This window comes from Pantherophis guttatus, chromosome 4, assembly GCF_059756535.1.
Source record: "Pantherophis guttatus breed Tessera chromosome 4, ASM5975653v1, whole genome shotgun sequence".
NCBI lineage: Eukaryota > Metazoa > Chordata > Lepidosauria > Squamata > Colubridae > Pantherophis > Pantherophis guttatus.
Window position 1 is genome coordinate 68,600,808 of NC_142066.1, and position 17,656 is coordinate 68,618,463.

The 17,656-nt window shown below is 41.6% G+C and overlaps 1 protein-coding gene across 2 annotated transcripts in view; it reads right to left on the reverse strand.

Moving 5' to 3' along the window:
- ADCY1 (adenylate cyclase 1) overlaps positions 1–17,656 on the reverse strand; it is a 221,490-nt gene that overhangs the window by 40,198 nt on the left and 163,636 nt on the right. For both annotated transcript variants that reach the window (XM_034416445.3, XM_034416444.3), the window contains exon 8: positions 5,596–5,751. In XM_034416445.3, coding sequence (XP_034272336.1) covers positions 5,596–5,751 — 156 coding nt within the window. The remainder of the gene's footprint in view (positions 1–5,595; positions 5,752–17,656) is intronic.

Sequence of the window (17,656 nt, forward strand, 5' to 3'; positions counted from 1 at the left end):
AAAAAATATAGCAGTAGCAGCCAATATTTAGTGTCAGCCCTCAGACTGATTAATATCCTATGCCATAAACTTGTGAAATGTGAAAAAAATGTAATTTATTACCTAGTTTTATTAGCTATTTTGAATTTTTCCATCATGACTTTATTATTTTTTTTTTTTAAATGTCCGTAGGGACATACATTCTTAATATATTTTTTCAAACTATTACAGAAATGGTAATGGAGAATTTTTATATGGAAAGTGTGCTTCACAGCATCGCCAAGAATCATGTTGGGAAACTGAAGCTCTTGTAACAGTTGTAATTTCTTCATGTAAATAACAATCTCAATTATGTTCAAAGATACATTGGTTCCTTTGTTATAAAACATCGATTCAGCCTAATTCTGATCATTTTGGAAACCGATAGAATCTAATCACAAATTTAAAACTAATGTGAGAGGGGAAAGCAATATATCACAGAGATTTCTCTTGTAATATTTAATTTCCTAGATAAGTGGGCAGAAACAATAATTTAGAAAGGAAGCTTTTCAAATCTGGCTGTTGTTGCCATTCATTGGCTCCTCAATGAAAGAACTACAAAACTACTGCCCTGTGCTTGGTGGGACAAAATGGTGTAATATCTCCACCTAGTGGGAAAATAAAATATACATTTATTTATTGCAATATAAAATTGATTAAGGATGGATTATTTTTAGAGGGAATGGATTTTAGGATGAAACCATGCCACTTTTTTCAATATTTAACAACAGATTATATTCTATATAAAACCAGGAAATGTTTAAGACTTATTTGATCTTTGGTCCTACAATAGAGGCAAATTTCATCTGCATTTCTTTCAGTGACAATGCCACATGTATGTAAAAGTCATACTGTTCCATAGTTCCTGAGTGCTATATCTCTATTTAATAATCTACATTCATTAATATTAATTATTAATATTCCATAATGACCATTCCAACAGTTCAACATTTATTTAATTTATCATTTCCAAAGGAAATATTATCTGAAATGTGAGGAAGTTGTAAAAGTGAGTTGTTAAACTGTGACCACCAAGGCTCTTGTTAGCTTTGTAGTTTATCTCTAAATTTTGAATGGCTCCTGCTAAGTAGAAACCTCTGTATAAATAGTATATGGCTTTGGCACCAAAATAGACAGTAGAAGAAGGAATTATCATTTATTTCTATCCCTTCATTAACTGTTGAAATGTCTTCAACAGTTAAGCCTGCAACGAACATAAAAAGATGGGACTTTGATCATGTGATTGCAGCAAGCAACTTATTTCTTTCTCTTTGCAGATGCCAGTACTTATAACCTGTTTAGGCAATCATGCAAGACCTGGAAACATTATTTTATAAATACTAAATAAATATTATGAAAAAATAAAATAATAAACTTGAAATTAAAAAGTATATTAAGAAGTGGAGGATGTTCAAGATAAAATGGTTTTATGCAAGGTTTGCTACACAGAAATAATTTTTGTTTCTAGAATATGGATTTAATGCAGAAGGAGGAGATTATGAAAATCCAGTTCTATTTATGGAAAAACTCATATGGCAGCTCTATCCAATGCAATTTGGCTAGAGATTAGAAACAGAAACGATTAGTTTCCACTTTCATTCAAAAATGAGATCCACTTGAATGCTAAAATTTCTTTTGAATTTTCAATAAGGCATCTTTGACAACAAAGATATTTAGCTCCCTATCCAAATCTTCCCTTCCACATATAAGTGCATTAAAAGTGTTCTGATCTGAGTGCCATTGGTAAATTTATTGATCTGGGGTCAGAAGGAAAAACCAAACAATCTGTATGTATTTAAGTATTTTAGTTTTGAACATTTTTAGTTTAGAAAAATTATACTTCTTGTGTCAATTATTTCCACTACATCCAATTTTTATAAATAGTTTATCCTTTGTTCTATGTCCAAAAAAGATATAACTAACATTACTTCTAATTGTTGCACTTCTAATTGCTTCAGTTTATTCTTCAATGTGTTGATTAGTTTTGCATGGCTTTCTTCTAGCTGATGCTAAAAAAAGTAGTCATGAAATAAATGGTTTGGCTGAAACCCATTATTTAATAAAATGATAGAAGGAATTAATTTGTTTGTAGAAGCTTTTCAGATGACACTTACATTTAACATTTTCTTGTAGTAAATTGTTAAATTTCCTTAACAATTGTTTATTTTGTTGATCTTAAAATTGTTGGATTATGGTCTGTGTAGATGAAAGGAACAGCTTCCACATTTATAAATTTGGATAAGGATGAAATGGAAAATCAACACATGTCTATTTTGAATACATTTTATGAGGAGATGAATAGTAAGTGTATTTATTTTCTAAAGTTCAATTGCATTGTTATATATGATAGTGACATATAGTCTAAATATTTTTGGATGCTTAGCATAAGTCCCTTTGAATAGTTCATGTTTATCTAAATTTAAGGACAAACAGATGTTCATATTTCCACAAATTAAAATATCTCTCCTGCAATTTCAAGAAATAATTGGATTTATTTTTGAGAGGCAGAGGAAATTTGACTATATTAACATTTGGAGTACATATTGAAGCAATTGTTTGTTCTTTTCTGAATGGACAGTTAAGTCTGTTGATGCTAGTTGAAAACATCTTTATATGATTCACAATGCCTCATATTAGATTAATTGATGAAGAAAGAACAGCCATTTGATCAATTCAAGGTGTTGGTTATTACCTTTAAAGCCCTATATGGCTTAGGGCCAGGCTATCTTTGAGACCGTCTTCTACCACATAGCTCCCAGCGACTGGTAAGAGCCCACAGAGTTGGCCTCCTCCGGATCCCGTCAGCTAAACAATGTCGGCTGGCCCCGGCTCTCTGGAATCAGCTACCTCCTAAGGCCCGGACCGCTCCCATCCTACTGGCCTTTCGGAAAATGGTGAAAACCTGGCTTTTCTGGCAGGCTTGGGGCTGTTGATCTCGCCACTGCAATCTTGCGAGATCCGACCATGAGCAGTGTGTATGGGGGTTTTTTTTAACGTTTTTTATTGTATATTCACACTGTTCTTGTTGTAAGCTGCCCAGAGTCCTCGGAGAGTTGGGCGGCATAGAAATATGAATAATAAATAAATAAAATTTTTGATGCCCAAAAGACTTCCAAGTGGAATGGAATATTTCATCTATACCTAATTTTTTTGTGCTGGATTGGGCTTTATAATAAAAATTTTCAGAATTTCCCAAGATGTTTGAATTGTTTTCCCCTCTGGAATCTTTTCCAAATTCATTGAAATCAGACTCTTAGACTCTTTTAAAGTTTAAGACACTAGTTTGATTTTGTTCTATTGCTTGTGTTGCATTATACTGAATTCCAATATGACATGGTCACTTTTCCCTAAAGTTCCTACAACATCAACCCACTCTATCATTTCAATGTTGTTAGTAAGAATTAAGTCTAATATAGCTGACCCACTAATTTCCTCTTCTATCTTTTGAGTTGTCAGCTAGGCTTGTCAGGAACTTGTTTGATCTCCCACTTGATGCAGTTTGTCTCCCAGTTGATGTCAGGGCAGTTAAAGTCCCCTATTACCATTTGCTTCGTTTCCAGCATACATTAATTAGCTGATTAGCAAAAAAGTTCATCTATTTCTTCTGCTTGGTTAGGTGGCCTGTAGTATATACCTCTGACAATGTCATTCTTTTTTTCCTTTTATATTAAATCATATGTATTCAAGTAGGCTTTCATCCTTGGTTTTATAATCAGATACCGCGGAAATATCTTTTTGATACCTTAATTAAAGTACATAGTTTTTCTTTAATTGAAAAGTATTTTTTCCAGCATTAAATGATGCAAGACATACTGGTATTTTGAAGATCTTGCACAAACTTTTAAATATGATATTTATTCTCATGAAAGTTGAAATAATCTTAGTGAAATAATTACCTATAAATCTTTATTTTCTAGTTCTTGGACTAAATAAATGTGAATAAATATTTTAGATAAAATCAGCATCTTTAAAATTATTTGATGCATTGCAATAAACCTTGGAATTATATGAAACATTATATAACACTATAAACCTAAAGATGGGCATATCTCAATGTAATTATAATTTTCTGTAGTACAATCCATAGTTAATTGAGGTAATATATTTACCAATGTTGAACAACTAACTTGTTGGCAATATTCAGGGCATGGAGAATCCATTTCTGTTATTCAGTCATAAATTTTCATGTAGTAAATAGTTTAATTGTGTTGTATCCAAAAATATTGTGTCTAAGTCAAATAATTAATATATACCCAGAATATTATAGGTTTTGAATATTGCAAATGCTTGTTTTAATGATGGCTAATTTAATCTTATTCTGGTTGTATTTCCAGTGACAGGAGGATTCATTTATAGCTTTTCTGTACAAATGCAAAACAACCAGTAATCCAAAATATTATTTAGCAATAGCAATAGCACTTATATACTGCTCCATAGTGCTTTATAGCACTCTCTGAATGGTTTACAAAAGTCAGCATATTGCCCCCAATAATCTGGGTCCTCATTTTACCAACTTCAGAAGGATGGAAGCTAAGTCAGCCCTAACCACTGCACCACCACTATGGCTATATTATTTTTGTTATATAGTAAAAATATTTAAAACATATATGAAATTGATTTATTAATAACAAATATTTATAAAGACTGATTACAGATTTTTAATCTCATAGGAATTGGTGATCTCACTTTATAATTTGGGTATCTGTAAGGCTGATAAATGCCACATGGTACCATGTTAAAAAATATTGCAATTGTAAATCCTACCACAGGGTTGCAGTTTACAGATGGTATTTTTCTTTTCACATATAAGATTTTCTCTCTCTCTGTGTGTGTATGTTTGTGTTTGTGTGTGTGTGTGTGTGTGATTTTTGCAAGATTTTTTGGAAATGATTTGCTATTGCCTGCTTTCTAGGGCTGAGAGAGAGTGGCTGGTCCAATGTGCCTAAGCAGGGCTGGAATTCACAGTCAATCAATTTCTAGCCTGATATGCTGACTACTATACCAAACTGGCTCTCTTAGAATGTAGCTAATTGAGAATGTTATAAAATGTTAGTTATCAACTACAGAACACTAGTAATAGTGAAAAATATCTAGATTCGTTATTTGTGCATGTTCCATATTTATTGAATGTTGGCTTTTCATTTATAAGTTAATATTTTTGGGAAAGGAAATAGGATTTAAAACTGTGAATGTGATGTTAACCGATTCATGAATAATATGGGTTTTTAAATTTGATGTATTAAAGAGACTGTTTTGTTAAGATGGAAAAATATTGTTACTCTGAATTTAAAAATTGAAAATATATGTTCACTCTCTACCTATGAACTGGCTGTATATTAGTTTATACATTGAACTGGGTGTGAAAAATTATATAAAAGCTATTATATTCTTAAATATTACTTTTTTATTGTATATATTTTACTTTTTCCTGTAAATTTTCTGTACTTAAGTTCTGTCCTCTCTCTTTCCCTCTGCTTGCATTTATATCTGTGGCTGTGTGTGTTTGTGTGAACCATATACATATACATACTCATTAATTATTCTTTAAAGGATATTTGCTGAATTAAACATATATACCTTGTCATCATCTTCACAAGTCATCACGTTGGAGAAGGGAATTTCAGCTTTAAACATTTTCCGACAATGCATCAGCTGAACTAAGAGGTAACAAACAGTCTTGAACTTCATTCTTTTGGCAGGCTTTATGTCAGAGAGAATAAGCCCTGGAAATATCTGGAAAGATATAGATACAAAGACATGTTTAATTTTTAAAATAAATTTATTAAGTTGTAGATCAAAATGCATAGAAATTCATCATATACTATCAAAAATAATTTTTCACAGAGCCAATCTCTTGACAGCATCATAGCATATCCAACTTAATTATAACAACAGCTCAGTTTAGGAAAAGAGATAATAATTGGTCCAATAGTATTCTTTATGTTTTCTGGCTAACTGAAGAACTGAACCCAAATTCTCAAATAATCAGGAATCAGAAATATTATTTACAATTTGTAGGAAGTTGTTCACCCGCATCCACTTTTACAGAAAAATTGACTATATAATCAAATAATAATAGCAATTACGTCACTAAAGGCCTATATCAGTAACAAATTATAGTATAAATAAGTTTATAATGACCTACGACATGTATGTTCTTAATTGCTTAGTACATCCAATATCATGTCTTGTTATGTTCACCAAAATCTGTCATTTCCTCTGAAATCTAATCCCATATACTGAATAATAGTCCCAGAATTTGGAACATAGCTCTCAGATAATATGTATCTCCAACAGCTTTATAATTTCTTTGGACCAAAGTTAAAGATATAGGCAGTTGCATTTGATTTTAATGCACTACATGGAGATGGAGATGTTTCCTTCTCCTTTACTGCTTGTTGTCTCCAAAGAAAATATATTGTGAAATTATAATTAGTTCAGAATATGGAAAAGGTGGAGGAGCCTGTTTACAGTTTTCTCACTACAATTTTCTTGATCTATATCTGTTCACGTAGAATAAGTATTCATTCTTACAAGTATTCGAATTACTTACCTCATCATTATTATGATTTATTTATTTATTTAGTTATTGTTCGTTGTGACAGTTCATGTTATAATAGAACTATTCATATTCAGAATGGAAATATTTTTTCCAAAAACAGTTTCAATTAACTACAAAATCCAATTACTCAATTGAATTCATTAGCTAAAACATTACCACACTTAATATACTAAGCTATACTATACTATCTCTATAGAGATGGGCTCAGGGCCAAGCTATGGAAATATATACGTATCTCTACTTGTTTTAATGGATCTATTTTAGGATAGGATAGGATAGGATAGGATAGGATAGGATAGGATAGGATAGGATAGGATAGGATAAGTGGTGGAATTCAAATTTTTTTACTACCGGTTCTGTGGGCGGGGCTTGGTGAGCATGGTATGGCTTGATGGCATGGCAGGGGAAGGATACTGCAAAATCTCCATTCCCAACCCACTCCAGGGGAAGGATAGTGCAAAATCCCCATTCCCTCCCCACTCCTGGGGGAAGGATATTGCAAAATCTCCATTCCCACCCCACTCTGGGGCCAGCCAGAGGTGGTATTTGCTGGTTCTCCGAACTACTCAAAATTTCTGCTAATGGTTCTCCATAACCTGTCAGGACCCGCAGAACCCCTGGATATGATAGGATAGGATAGGATAGGATAGGATAGGATAGGATAGGATAGGATAGGATAGGATAGGATAGGACAGGACAGGACAGGACAGGACAGGACAGGACAGGACAGGACATAATAATAGAGTTGGAAGGGATCTTCTAGTCCAACATCCTACTCAAGCAGGAGACTTTATACCATTTCAGATAAATGGCTGTCAATCTCTTCTTAAAAGCGTTCAGTAATAGAGCACTCATAACTTCTGAAGACAAGCTGTTCCACTGATTAATTGTTCTCATTGTCTGGCAATTTCTCCTTAGTTCTAGGTTGGATCTCTCCTTCATATGTTTCTATCTATTGCTTCTTATCCTGCCTTCAGGCGCTTTGTAGAATAGGTTGACTCCCTCTTTTTTGTGGCAGCCCCTTAGATATTGGAGGACTGCTATCATATAATCCCTAGTCCTTCTCTTCTATAGACTAGACATACCAACTTCCTGCAACTGTTCATGTTTTCCCCTAATAATGTTTGTTGGTCTTCTCTGCACTCAATATCTGTTTCATATTGTGGCAACCAAAATTGTGAATGCAGTATTGCAAGTGTCATTTTACCAAGGCTTTATAAAGTGGCATTAACACTTTCTGTGATCTTGATTCATGTGTATTTGATTTTGAAATTGATTTTCTTATCTATCTATCTATCTATCTATCTATCTATCTATCATAGATGATATAGATAGATAAAGATGATAAATCAAATAAAAAAAGAGTATTTAAAGACAGGTATGATCACAAGGAGACAGAATGATGATCCATGATACATAACAACTATGGTTTTTCCTATTTGCAAAGTGGTCCTATTCAGCCATCAAAGTGAAAGAAAAACATTGCTGTTCATAGAACTCAGATTATTACAGGTAATTTCATCTTAATCCTTTTATAACAATGTGATGAGATGCAAGAAATGACAAACTAGTCTTGCCAGTGTTCAGAACTTGAGCCAAAAAAAGAAATTTAGTAGTTACAGCTTCAATTCTTACACTTCAATAACATCTTGATCTGAAAAACTGCACCAGCTAAAATTCCATTTAGCACAGATGTTTAATATGCAAAACTCTTTTATTCTGCCAGACTACTTATTTTCTTTTGATTAGTAGCAGCTCCTGAAAGCCCCTTGGCCTGAACTTGCAAACAAAGCATGCAAAATGTCTAATGAGAGACATGCAGCACCACATCTGAATAAAATGATCTGGCTTTTTAGCATTCCATATTTTTCTAAATGTATACAATTAAAACTTTGTTTCACTTTTATAGAATGGCACACATGATGTTTGGGAGTACTTATACTAGTAGACTACATCTGGTGCAGTTATTTGTTTTACTGAGATTCAGCAATTTAAAAACTTAGACAATGTATTCAGATAAATTGTTTCAGATATTGACAATTTATTTTGTGAGGGAAGAAAAACCTGAATTGGTCAATGAGGTATTTAAAATTTAAGGAACACTGGAGCATTTTCTTAATAGCTGTAAAAGACTAATGACTAACTTTAAAGATATGTTGATTGCTTCCAGGGTCCAGCAACTTATTAATCACTGAGCCTCCTGAGGAAACTAGGAAAGGTCTTAGCCACAAGAAGCAGGGCTCATGGTATAGATCAGACCACTTTATTAGAATTCCGAAATTGAATTAATCTCAGACATCAAAGGGCATTGTTCCACTTACCATTTCACAGCCACACAGACCTCCCCCGCTACAAGGAATCAGTACTTTGTAAAAATGTATCACAATGGCTTGCAAAACATTTTCTAGTCTATCCTTATCCACCAAGGATTAGACAAACCTAATGTGATTGCTAATCAACAATATATTGATGCAGTAAAAATGCAGAAATACTAATGGTTTGGAACTGTTGTTATTACAGTATAGACATAAACATGCATGTTCAGTTATGTGTATTTTGCATCTCCCTTCACTGGTGCTATAGGTGTTGTCTTTTTTGGTTTTTTTGCTTCATCTCTGGAAGCGCTTGAGATTGGCAAAGGATCTCTGGTGCTCCACTTGACCAGACTCCTAAAAGAACAGCAAGTGTGCTGGGAAAACTTCTTAAGCAGTGACTATCATTGGACTGAGGATCTATCGCTCAATAAATGATTATAGAAAGTGAAATAGGAAGAAGATATTATAACCTTGACAGATATATTCTTTAGAGACAGCTCTATGAAGCGATTTGGAAACTACACCTGTTGAAATGCATCCTTTCATAGCTCAATATTTGCTCTGAAAGATAAAAGAAGCTCTTTGTATATGGATCATAATAGAACATAGAATAAAATTGGTTGGAAAAAAAGGTGAACGTTGGTGATAAGAGATTCAATTCTTAGGAGAACAGAAATATTGGTTGGAGGGGATATTGGAGGTCTTCTAGTTAAATCTCCTGCTTAATCAGGACATCCTATACCCGTGATGGCGAACCTATGGCACGTGTGCCTGAGGTGGCACACAGAGCCATCTTTCCAGGCATATGAGCTGTCTCCCAACTCACCTGCAGCTGTATATGTGCATGCGCCGCAGCTGGTGTTCGGGCCTCCGGTGTGCATGCGCACAGTTCAGGGGATTCAGCTGGTCTTCGGAGCTTTCCTGCACATGCAAGTGAGAGTACTTGCACGCAATGCACGCATGTGCAGATGGCATTTGTGCATTGTGCATGAAAACCATGTGCATGCGCAGATGGTGCGATTGTGCACACAATGCATAGGGGAAATGTGCGAAACATTTGTGCATGTACAAATGGTGTGATTGCACATGCAGCATATGGGGGAGGGGTGCGAAAGCCATGCACATGCACAGATGGTGTGGTTGCGCACGCAGTGCACAGGGGAGGAGCTGTGCATTAATGCGGATGGCACACATGCGCACAAAATGTGCAAAGCGCATACCTGTTTGGCACTCAGTGAGAAAAAGTTTTGCCACCACTGTCCTATACCATTCCGGACAAATAACTGTCCAGTCCCCTGTTGAAAACCTCTAGTGATAGAGTACTCAAAACTTTCAGAGGTAAGCCACTAATTAATTGTTCTCCCTGTCAGGAAATTTCTCAGTTCCAGATTGGATCTCTCTTTAATGATCTTCTGCCCTGTCACTGCGTTATTTTATTTGCCAGCTGAACTCATCATTTCTGGACTGTCAGACTCTCCGCAGCTTGCCAACTTCTTATCAGTAAGCTACGTGTTTCCGTATCCACCCACATTCCTTTCACTTGCTTCTCACACACTCTTTCCTTTGTTCTCTTGCCAGAGGTCCAGCTGGACCGGCAGGAGTTCTCGCTTGCCAAAATGTAACAATTTATCTTTCTTAGTTAGTGAGGTGTTTTATTTTCTTTATAACAAATAAATGAGTTTTATTAGAAACTTTTCTTCGCGTTTCTTTTTCAGAATATTGCAAACAAGGAGGAGCCACGATTCATCTCCTCTAATTAAACCAGGGTAATTAGTCCCAGAGCCAAACATGGGATTAATAAATGCCCTGACATCTGGTAGCACCCGGACGGTTGATTTATGGCTTTTTCCTTGTTTTGTTATTTCTGATAAGAGCGCATAGGCAATTAGTTTTTAGCTACTGAGGTACGCTAATTATCTTTGCTAAGATGCCGAAACAGAAGAAAAAAGGAAAAATGAAGCACAGAGCTTTATCCTCTTTGGAAGAAGAACAGGAGATAGTAAGGCCCTCAAGATTCCAGCCTCTTGCTACGGCTACACAATTGGAACAAGAAGGTGCCATGGGTGAAGAAGATCTGAAAATGCTTTCGGAAACACATCAAAGGACAGATATCAGAACAGCTGCTTTTGAAGATAATGAACTGCGACTGAGGTCGATAGCTTTTTCTTCTCAATTTGCATGCTATGAATCTATTCTACCAGAGCCCACAGATTACGATATGCTTGGTGCTAGGCCAAGAAAGTTTCCACAAACGGCAAAGCTTTTTCACCCCCATGAAGAGAGAGAAGTAATTCATTATTCTCCTCAAAGCCTTGAGCTCACCCAGCGTGAGATGGCCATTAAATCCTACCATGAACATGTAAAATATTATGAAAATGAACTTTTTCGATTTAAGAGAGATTTGTTTATGCTTGAGCAAGATAAGGAAGAATCCCGTGACTTAAATTTTTCAAAAAGCGCCATCTTGTCTTCTTCCTCGGAGCCAAAGACACTCCCCCTGGTGGATTCTGTGTCAGGCCAATTAAGACAGACGGCACTGCATACGTCACATGAAAGTATCCCTGATCAAGTTACATATAAACCTGCCACGCAATCATTTCTTGTAACTGGGCTGCCCGAAGCTAAAGGTAGTGAAAGTAATTTACTACAGGAAGCTGAAAGAGAAAGGAGCTTAGATGAACATTTTAAATTACTACAGCAGACCCTGGCAAACCTGTCTCTAACTCTCTCAGAGATTCAAGCTGAAATGCCACAAGTGTCTCCACGGGCTCAAACTCCAACACCCCCTGGTGGTGATGGTGCCTTTTTAGATGGAACACAGGCACGCTTTATGAAGCAAAGGCAAATGACTGCATCTCCAGCAGGTCGTGCCAATATTGCAGATCAAGCACAAATGGCAACTGGAATACAGCAGATTCCAGTGCATCAGCCACAGCAGCTACAAATGCCTGCATATGTGCCCCAGCCACAAGTGCAAATAGGGCCACCTCCTGGCCCACCTCCAATAGCACAACCAAGACCATTTTTAGGTCCACAACAGGCACAGCAAATACCACAGGCATTTCTGCCAGCACAGCCAGCGTACCAAATGCAGGCTCCTTACCAGGCTAACTGGTGAGTCAAAACTAAAAATGTCAGGACATAATTACAAAGCCTGGGTCAGTGAGATTACACTATTGCTTCTTAGAGAAGGCACTCACTGTATGGTATTTAACCCTCCTGCACAACCATGGGATTTTGCAATACGAGATTTAGAGATAAGAGCTCGTACAACATAATTGATGTCCATGGATACTGAACTGCAGGTCACTTTTCCACCAAACACAACAGCCCGACAAATTTGGGCTGAATTGGAAAATTGCTACAGGCCTATCTCAATTGAATCTTCATGTTTACTCATGTCTGAACTCCACGGTTCGAAATTGAAACCTGGTGAACAAATTGGAGGACATTTGACCAAATTGAAAGGACTGAGAACAGAATTGAGAGAAAGAGGTCATAACATTGAAGATATTCAAATGATCAGCATCATTATTAACTCTTTGAATTATTATTTATTTTATTTATTTTATTTATTAGATTTTTATACCGCCCCCTCTCCCGAAGGACTCGGGGCGGTGAACAGCCAAAATTAAAAACATACAATATAAACAATTTAAAATACGTTTAAAACAGAATTAAATCTAAAATGGCTCCCCAATTTAAAACGCCTTACCCATACCCCTATAAATAAGACGAATTTAAAATTTAAAAATTTAAAATTTCCACATTTAAAAAGGGGGAAGATTTAGGCCAGGCCAGCTTGATAAAATAGAAAAGTCTTAAGCGCGCGGCGGAAGGTGCGCAGATCCGGGATCCTACGTATCTCCGGGGGGAGCTCGTTCCAAATCGTAGGTGCCCCCACAGAGAAGGCTCTCCCCCTAGGGGCCTACAGCCGACATTGTTTGGCCCACGGCACCCGGAGGAGCCCCTCTCTATGGGAGCGTACTGGCCGGTGGGAGGTTATTGGTGGTAGCAGGCGGTCCCGTAAATAACCAGGTCCTAAGCCATGGAGCGCTTTAAAGGTGATAACCAGAACCTTGAAGCGCACTCGGAAGACCACCGGGAGCCAGTGCAGCTCGCGCAGGAGGGGTGTCACATGGGAACTCCATGTCGCTCCCATCACCACCCGCGCGGCCGCACTTTGCGCCAGTTGGAGCCTCCGAGTGCACCTCAAGGGGAGCCCCATGTAGAGAGCGTTGCAGTAGTCCAGGCGAGAAGTAACGAGGGCATGAGTGACCGTGCGTAGGGAGTCCTGATCTAGATAGGGACGCAACTGGCGAATCAGGCGAACCTGATGAAAAATCCTCCCGGACACGGCCGTCACATGCTCTTCTAACGACAGCCGTGAATCCAGGAGGACACCCAAGTTGCGAGCCCCATCCGTGGGGGCCAATGATTCGCCCCCAATAGTCAGCGATGGCACTAGCTGACTATATCGGGACGTCGGAAACCACAGCCACTCGGTCTTGGATGGGTTGAGCCTGAGCCTGTTCCTCCCCATCCAGATCCGTACGGCCTCCAGGCACTGGGACATCACTTCAAGGGCATCGTTGGGGTGGTCCGGGGTGGAGATGTACAGCTGGGTGTCATCCGCGTACTGATGGTACTTCACCCCAAAGCCACGGATGATCTCGCCCAGCGGCTTCACATAAATGTTGAACAGGAGGGGCGAGAGGACCGACCCTTGTGGCACCCCACATATGAGGGGCCTCGGGGTCGACCTCTGCCCCGCTGTCAACACAGACTGCGACCGGTCAGAGAGAAAGGAGGAGAACCACCTTAGTACGGTGCCTCCCACCCCAAACTCTTCCAACCGGCGCAGCATGATACCATGGTCGATGGTATCAAAAGCCGCTGAGAGGTCTAACAGGACCAGGACAGAGGAGCAGCTCCTGTCCCGAGCCCTCCAGAGATCATCAACCAACGCGACCAATGCCGTTTCCGTGCTGTATCCAGGCCTGAAAACCGACTGGAACGGATCCAGATTCGACGCTTCATCCAGGTACTGGGGAAGCTGTCCCGCAACCACACTCTCAACAACCTTCGCCACAAAACGAAGGTTGGAGACTGGACGATAATTAGCCAATATTGCCGGGTCCAGGGAAGGCTTCTTGAGGAGGGGCCTCACCACCGCCTCCTTAAGGGCGGCGGGGAAGACACCCTCACCCAATGAAGCATTTATAATCCCCTGGAGCCAGCCTCGCGTCACCTCCCGGGAAGCCAGCACTAACCAGGAGGGACACGGGTCCAACAAACATGTGGTCACATTCAATCTACCCAGAATCCTGTCCACGTCATCTGGGGTCACAGGATCAAACTCATCCCAGATAACAGTCTCAAGACCTGCCTCCGTCACTCTCGCTGGATCTACCCAGTCAGAGTCCAGACCTTCCCGAATCTGAGTGATTTTGTCATACAGATACTGAACAAAGTCCTCGGCTCTTCCCTCCAAGGGGTCCTCCTGCGCTTCCTGGTGGAGCAGGGAGCGGGTCACCCTAAACAGGGCGGCCGGGCGATTATCTGATGATGCAATAAGAGCAGCAAAATGCGTACATTTTGCTGCTTTTATCGCCACTAGGTAAGTCCTAATATGGGATCTAACCAGTGTCCGGTCCGATTCAGAAAGACTAGCTCTCCAACTACTCTCTAGGCGTCTTTTCTGGTGCTTCATCTCCCTCAGCTCCTCGGTAAACCAAGGAGCCAGGCGAGATCCGCGCCGGGTCAGAGGCCGCAAAGGCACGACTCGATCCAGGGCCCCAGCGGCCGCCCTATCCCAGGCGGCCACTAGGTCTCCAGTCGAGGCGTGAGCCAGAACCTCAGGAATTGGCCCAAGCTCCGTCTGGAACCTATCAGGTTCCATCAGGCGCCTGGGGCGGTACCATCTTATCAGTTCCGCCTCCCTGCAGTGGGGTGCCGTGGTACGAAGGTCAAGGCGAAGGAGAGAGTGATCCGACCATGACAAGGGCTCGATGACTACATCCTCTATCTCAAGATCACTCAACCACTGTCCAGAGACAAAAAGCAAGTCCAGTGTGTTTCCCCCAGTGTGCGTAGGGCCATGAATTAGTTGGGTCAAATCCATGGCCATCATGGAAGCCATGAACTCCCGAGCCACCTCAGACGTCTCACCCACGGACGGCAGGTTGAAATCCCCCATGACCATAAGTCTGGGGGTATCAACCGCCACCGCAGCAATAACGTTGAGTAGCTCAGGCAGGGTTGCTGCCACGCGGCAGGGAGCCAGGTACGTGATCAGCAAGCCCATCTGAACCCCGTGGCCCCACTTCACAAGGAGGGACTCACAACCAGCTGTCTGAGGTACAGTGGTCTCCCTGGGCCTAAGGCCTTCTCTAATAATAACCGCTACTCCCCCGCCCCTCCCTTGTGACCTCGGCTGATGGAATGCGTGGAAGCCTGGTGGGCACATTTCTACCAGAGGGACCCCTCCCTCTGGGCCCAACCAGGTCTCCGTAATACCCGCCAGGTCCGCTCCCCCCTCCTGAACAAGATCACAGATGAGGGGGGCTTTATTTACTACGGACCTGGCGTTGCACAACATCAGACGAAGGCCCGGGCCCTGAGGATCTGTGCAACCTGGCAAACGGGTGGAGCCTTGGGGGCCGGAGCACCCTACTGCTTGGAGACAGCGGGTGCGTGCTCCCTTAACATGATATGGCCCCCTGCTCCAGCCATATCTACCCCTCCCACTCACAGTACTGATGGTAAAAACACAGTCCGAACAAGCTCGACCCCCTCCATTGCCCCCGGGTCCCCCACCCGCCCCGCCACGCGTCGTGGCCAGGCCCGACCCTCCCCTTGGTGGGTTATCCCCCAAACCCACGCCCCTAATTCCAATACCACCCCCCTCCCCCCTCCCCAAACCCCTTAAAAGATTAGACATAGACAATTTAAAAAAAACCCGCAACCCCCTCTTTGCGACATGCCACCTCTCGGGGTTCCAAAGCCCATCATCGAGGTAGGCCCTCGATAGAGTGGAGGGCCAAGCCTGCGAGAGGGGGGAGTCTCGCAGACCAAGAAGCTCCCCTGCTGAGTACAGTTTGGTCATAGTGGCTCTCCATGACCATATCCTAAGGGTCCTTAAAAGGACAGGGAAGAAGGTAGGGAAGTGGGGATCTCCCACATAATTCACAGGACCAAGTCCACTGTCCCCTCACAACAGAGGACACAGTCACAATCCACAATGACCACAATCCAAGGGGGAAAACGATCCAACCACCCTCTCACGGTGATTAGGTCAGCTGGTCCGCCCCCATTTGTGGTGAAGTGGCAGCAATAGAGTCAGTACATCCAGTGTCCAGGGATCAGGTCCAAAAAACTGCCCTCTCACGGCGGTTGGTCCGATGGTCGGGTCCCCACCACTGGTAAAGTGCTTATGTGTGAATACATCCCGATTCAGCCCTCAGGAGGCCCCAACACCAGGCCACCCTCTCACGGTGGCCAGCTGGTGGCCAGCCCCCTTAGCCGAAGGGATGCAGCCATGAACCGACCTCCAATTTTCCATAGCCCTCTCCACAGTTAGGGGGTTCAGCTGGTAGTGAGAACATAGCGGAAGTGAGTCCCACAGGCTAAAGTTGGTCCCAGTGGGCCCGGTCTTAAAAGGGAGCGCTGGGGAGAGACAAATGAGGCGGAAGTGGGGCAGTTGTTTCAAGTCCCCAACCCCCGCACAACCACAGTTTGAGGCCGCCTAAGGCCTGGGAAAAAAGGCAGACCAGGTCCTTTTCGCCCCAGCCATGGTTGCAGGTCTCCCGGTCTTATTTAATTCTCGTTGGTTCGTTGCCCCCCCAACTCCTAAACTCCGACTCCAGCTCCAAGGGGGGGGTCGCCAACGCCCTCCGACCGCCGGCTGCCTCCACCGCCATCGCCATCGCCGCTGCGCCATCGTCGCCAGACTAAAAAGCCTGGCGGCATCCCAGAGATCTTCGGGGGTGCCCGACACGTCTTGTAACTCTTCGGGCAACCCCCCCAGGCTTAAGAACCCACTGCGCAGCGGCGCCCCGGCACAACGCCGCCCCGGCGCCTGGACGGCCTCCGGCCTCGGAAAACGCCGCCGACGCCCAGCTGATCGGCCCGGCGCTCCCGAATTATGAATTATGAATGGAAAGATGCTGTTACAAAAATTAACCAAGTCCCAATTGCTCAACGCACAGTGGACAATGTCTGTAGACTTTTAATTGAAGAAGAGGCATTCATGTTGGCCACGCCACATTTGAGAGGACCACCCGCATCAAAAGCTCCAGCTAGACTGCCCCTTCCAAGGAAGGACCTATGCTCCAAGGATGCCAAGATGCAACACCTGCAATCGTGTGGGACATGCCACCCGGGATTGTCCCCAACGAGTTCCAGCTCCCGTCATGTACCAGCCCAGAGGAACAGATTCCAGAGGCAGAGGCAGAGGCGGAAGACAAGGTCGTCATGGTCCCTGGCGTGATCCACAAACTCCACTCGCCACATTGGCTTTAACCAATGATCCACAACCTCAACCAGAGTACGACAGACGACTCCTGTGGACTTTGGACAGTGGTGCAGCATTGCATGTTACCTACAGAAAGGAACTCTTCACAGAAATGCACGAGCCTGAACCAGAACTACATGAACTTTACTCTTTTTCAAATCATCCTTGTCAGGTCAAAGGAAAAGGAACTGTTTATGTTGAAGAGCTTGATGCATTCATTCCTGATGTTTATTACATACCAACAGC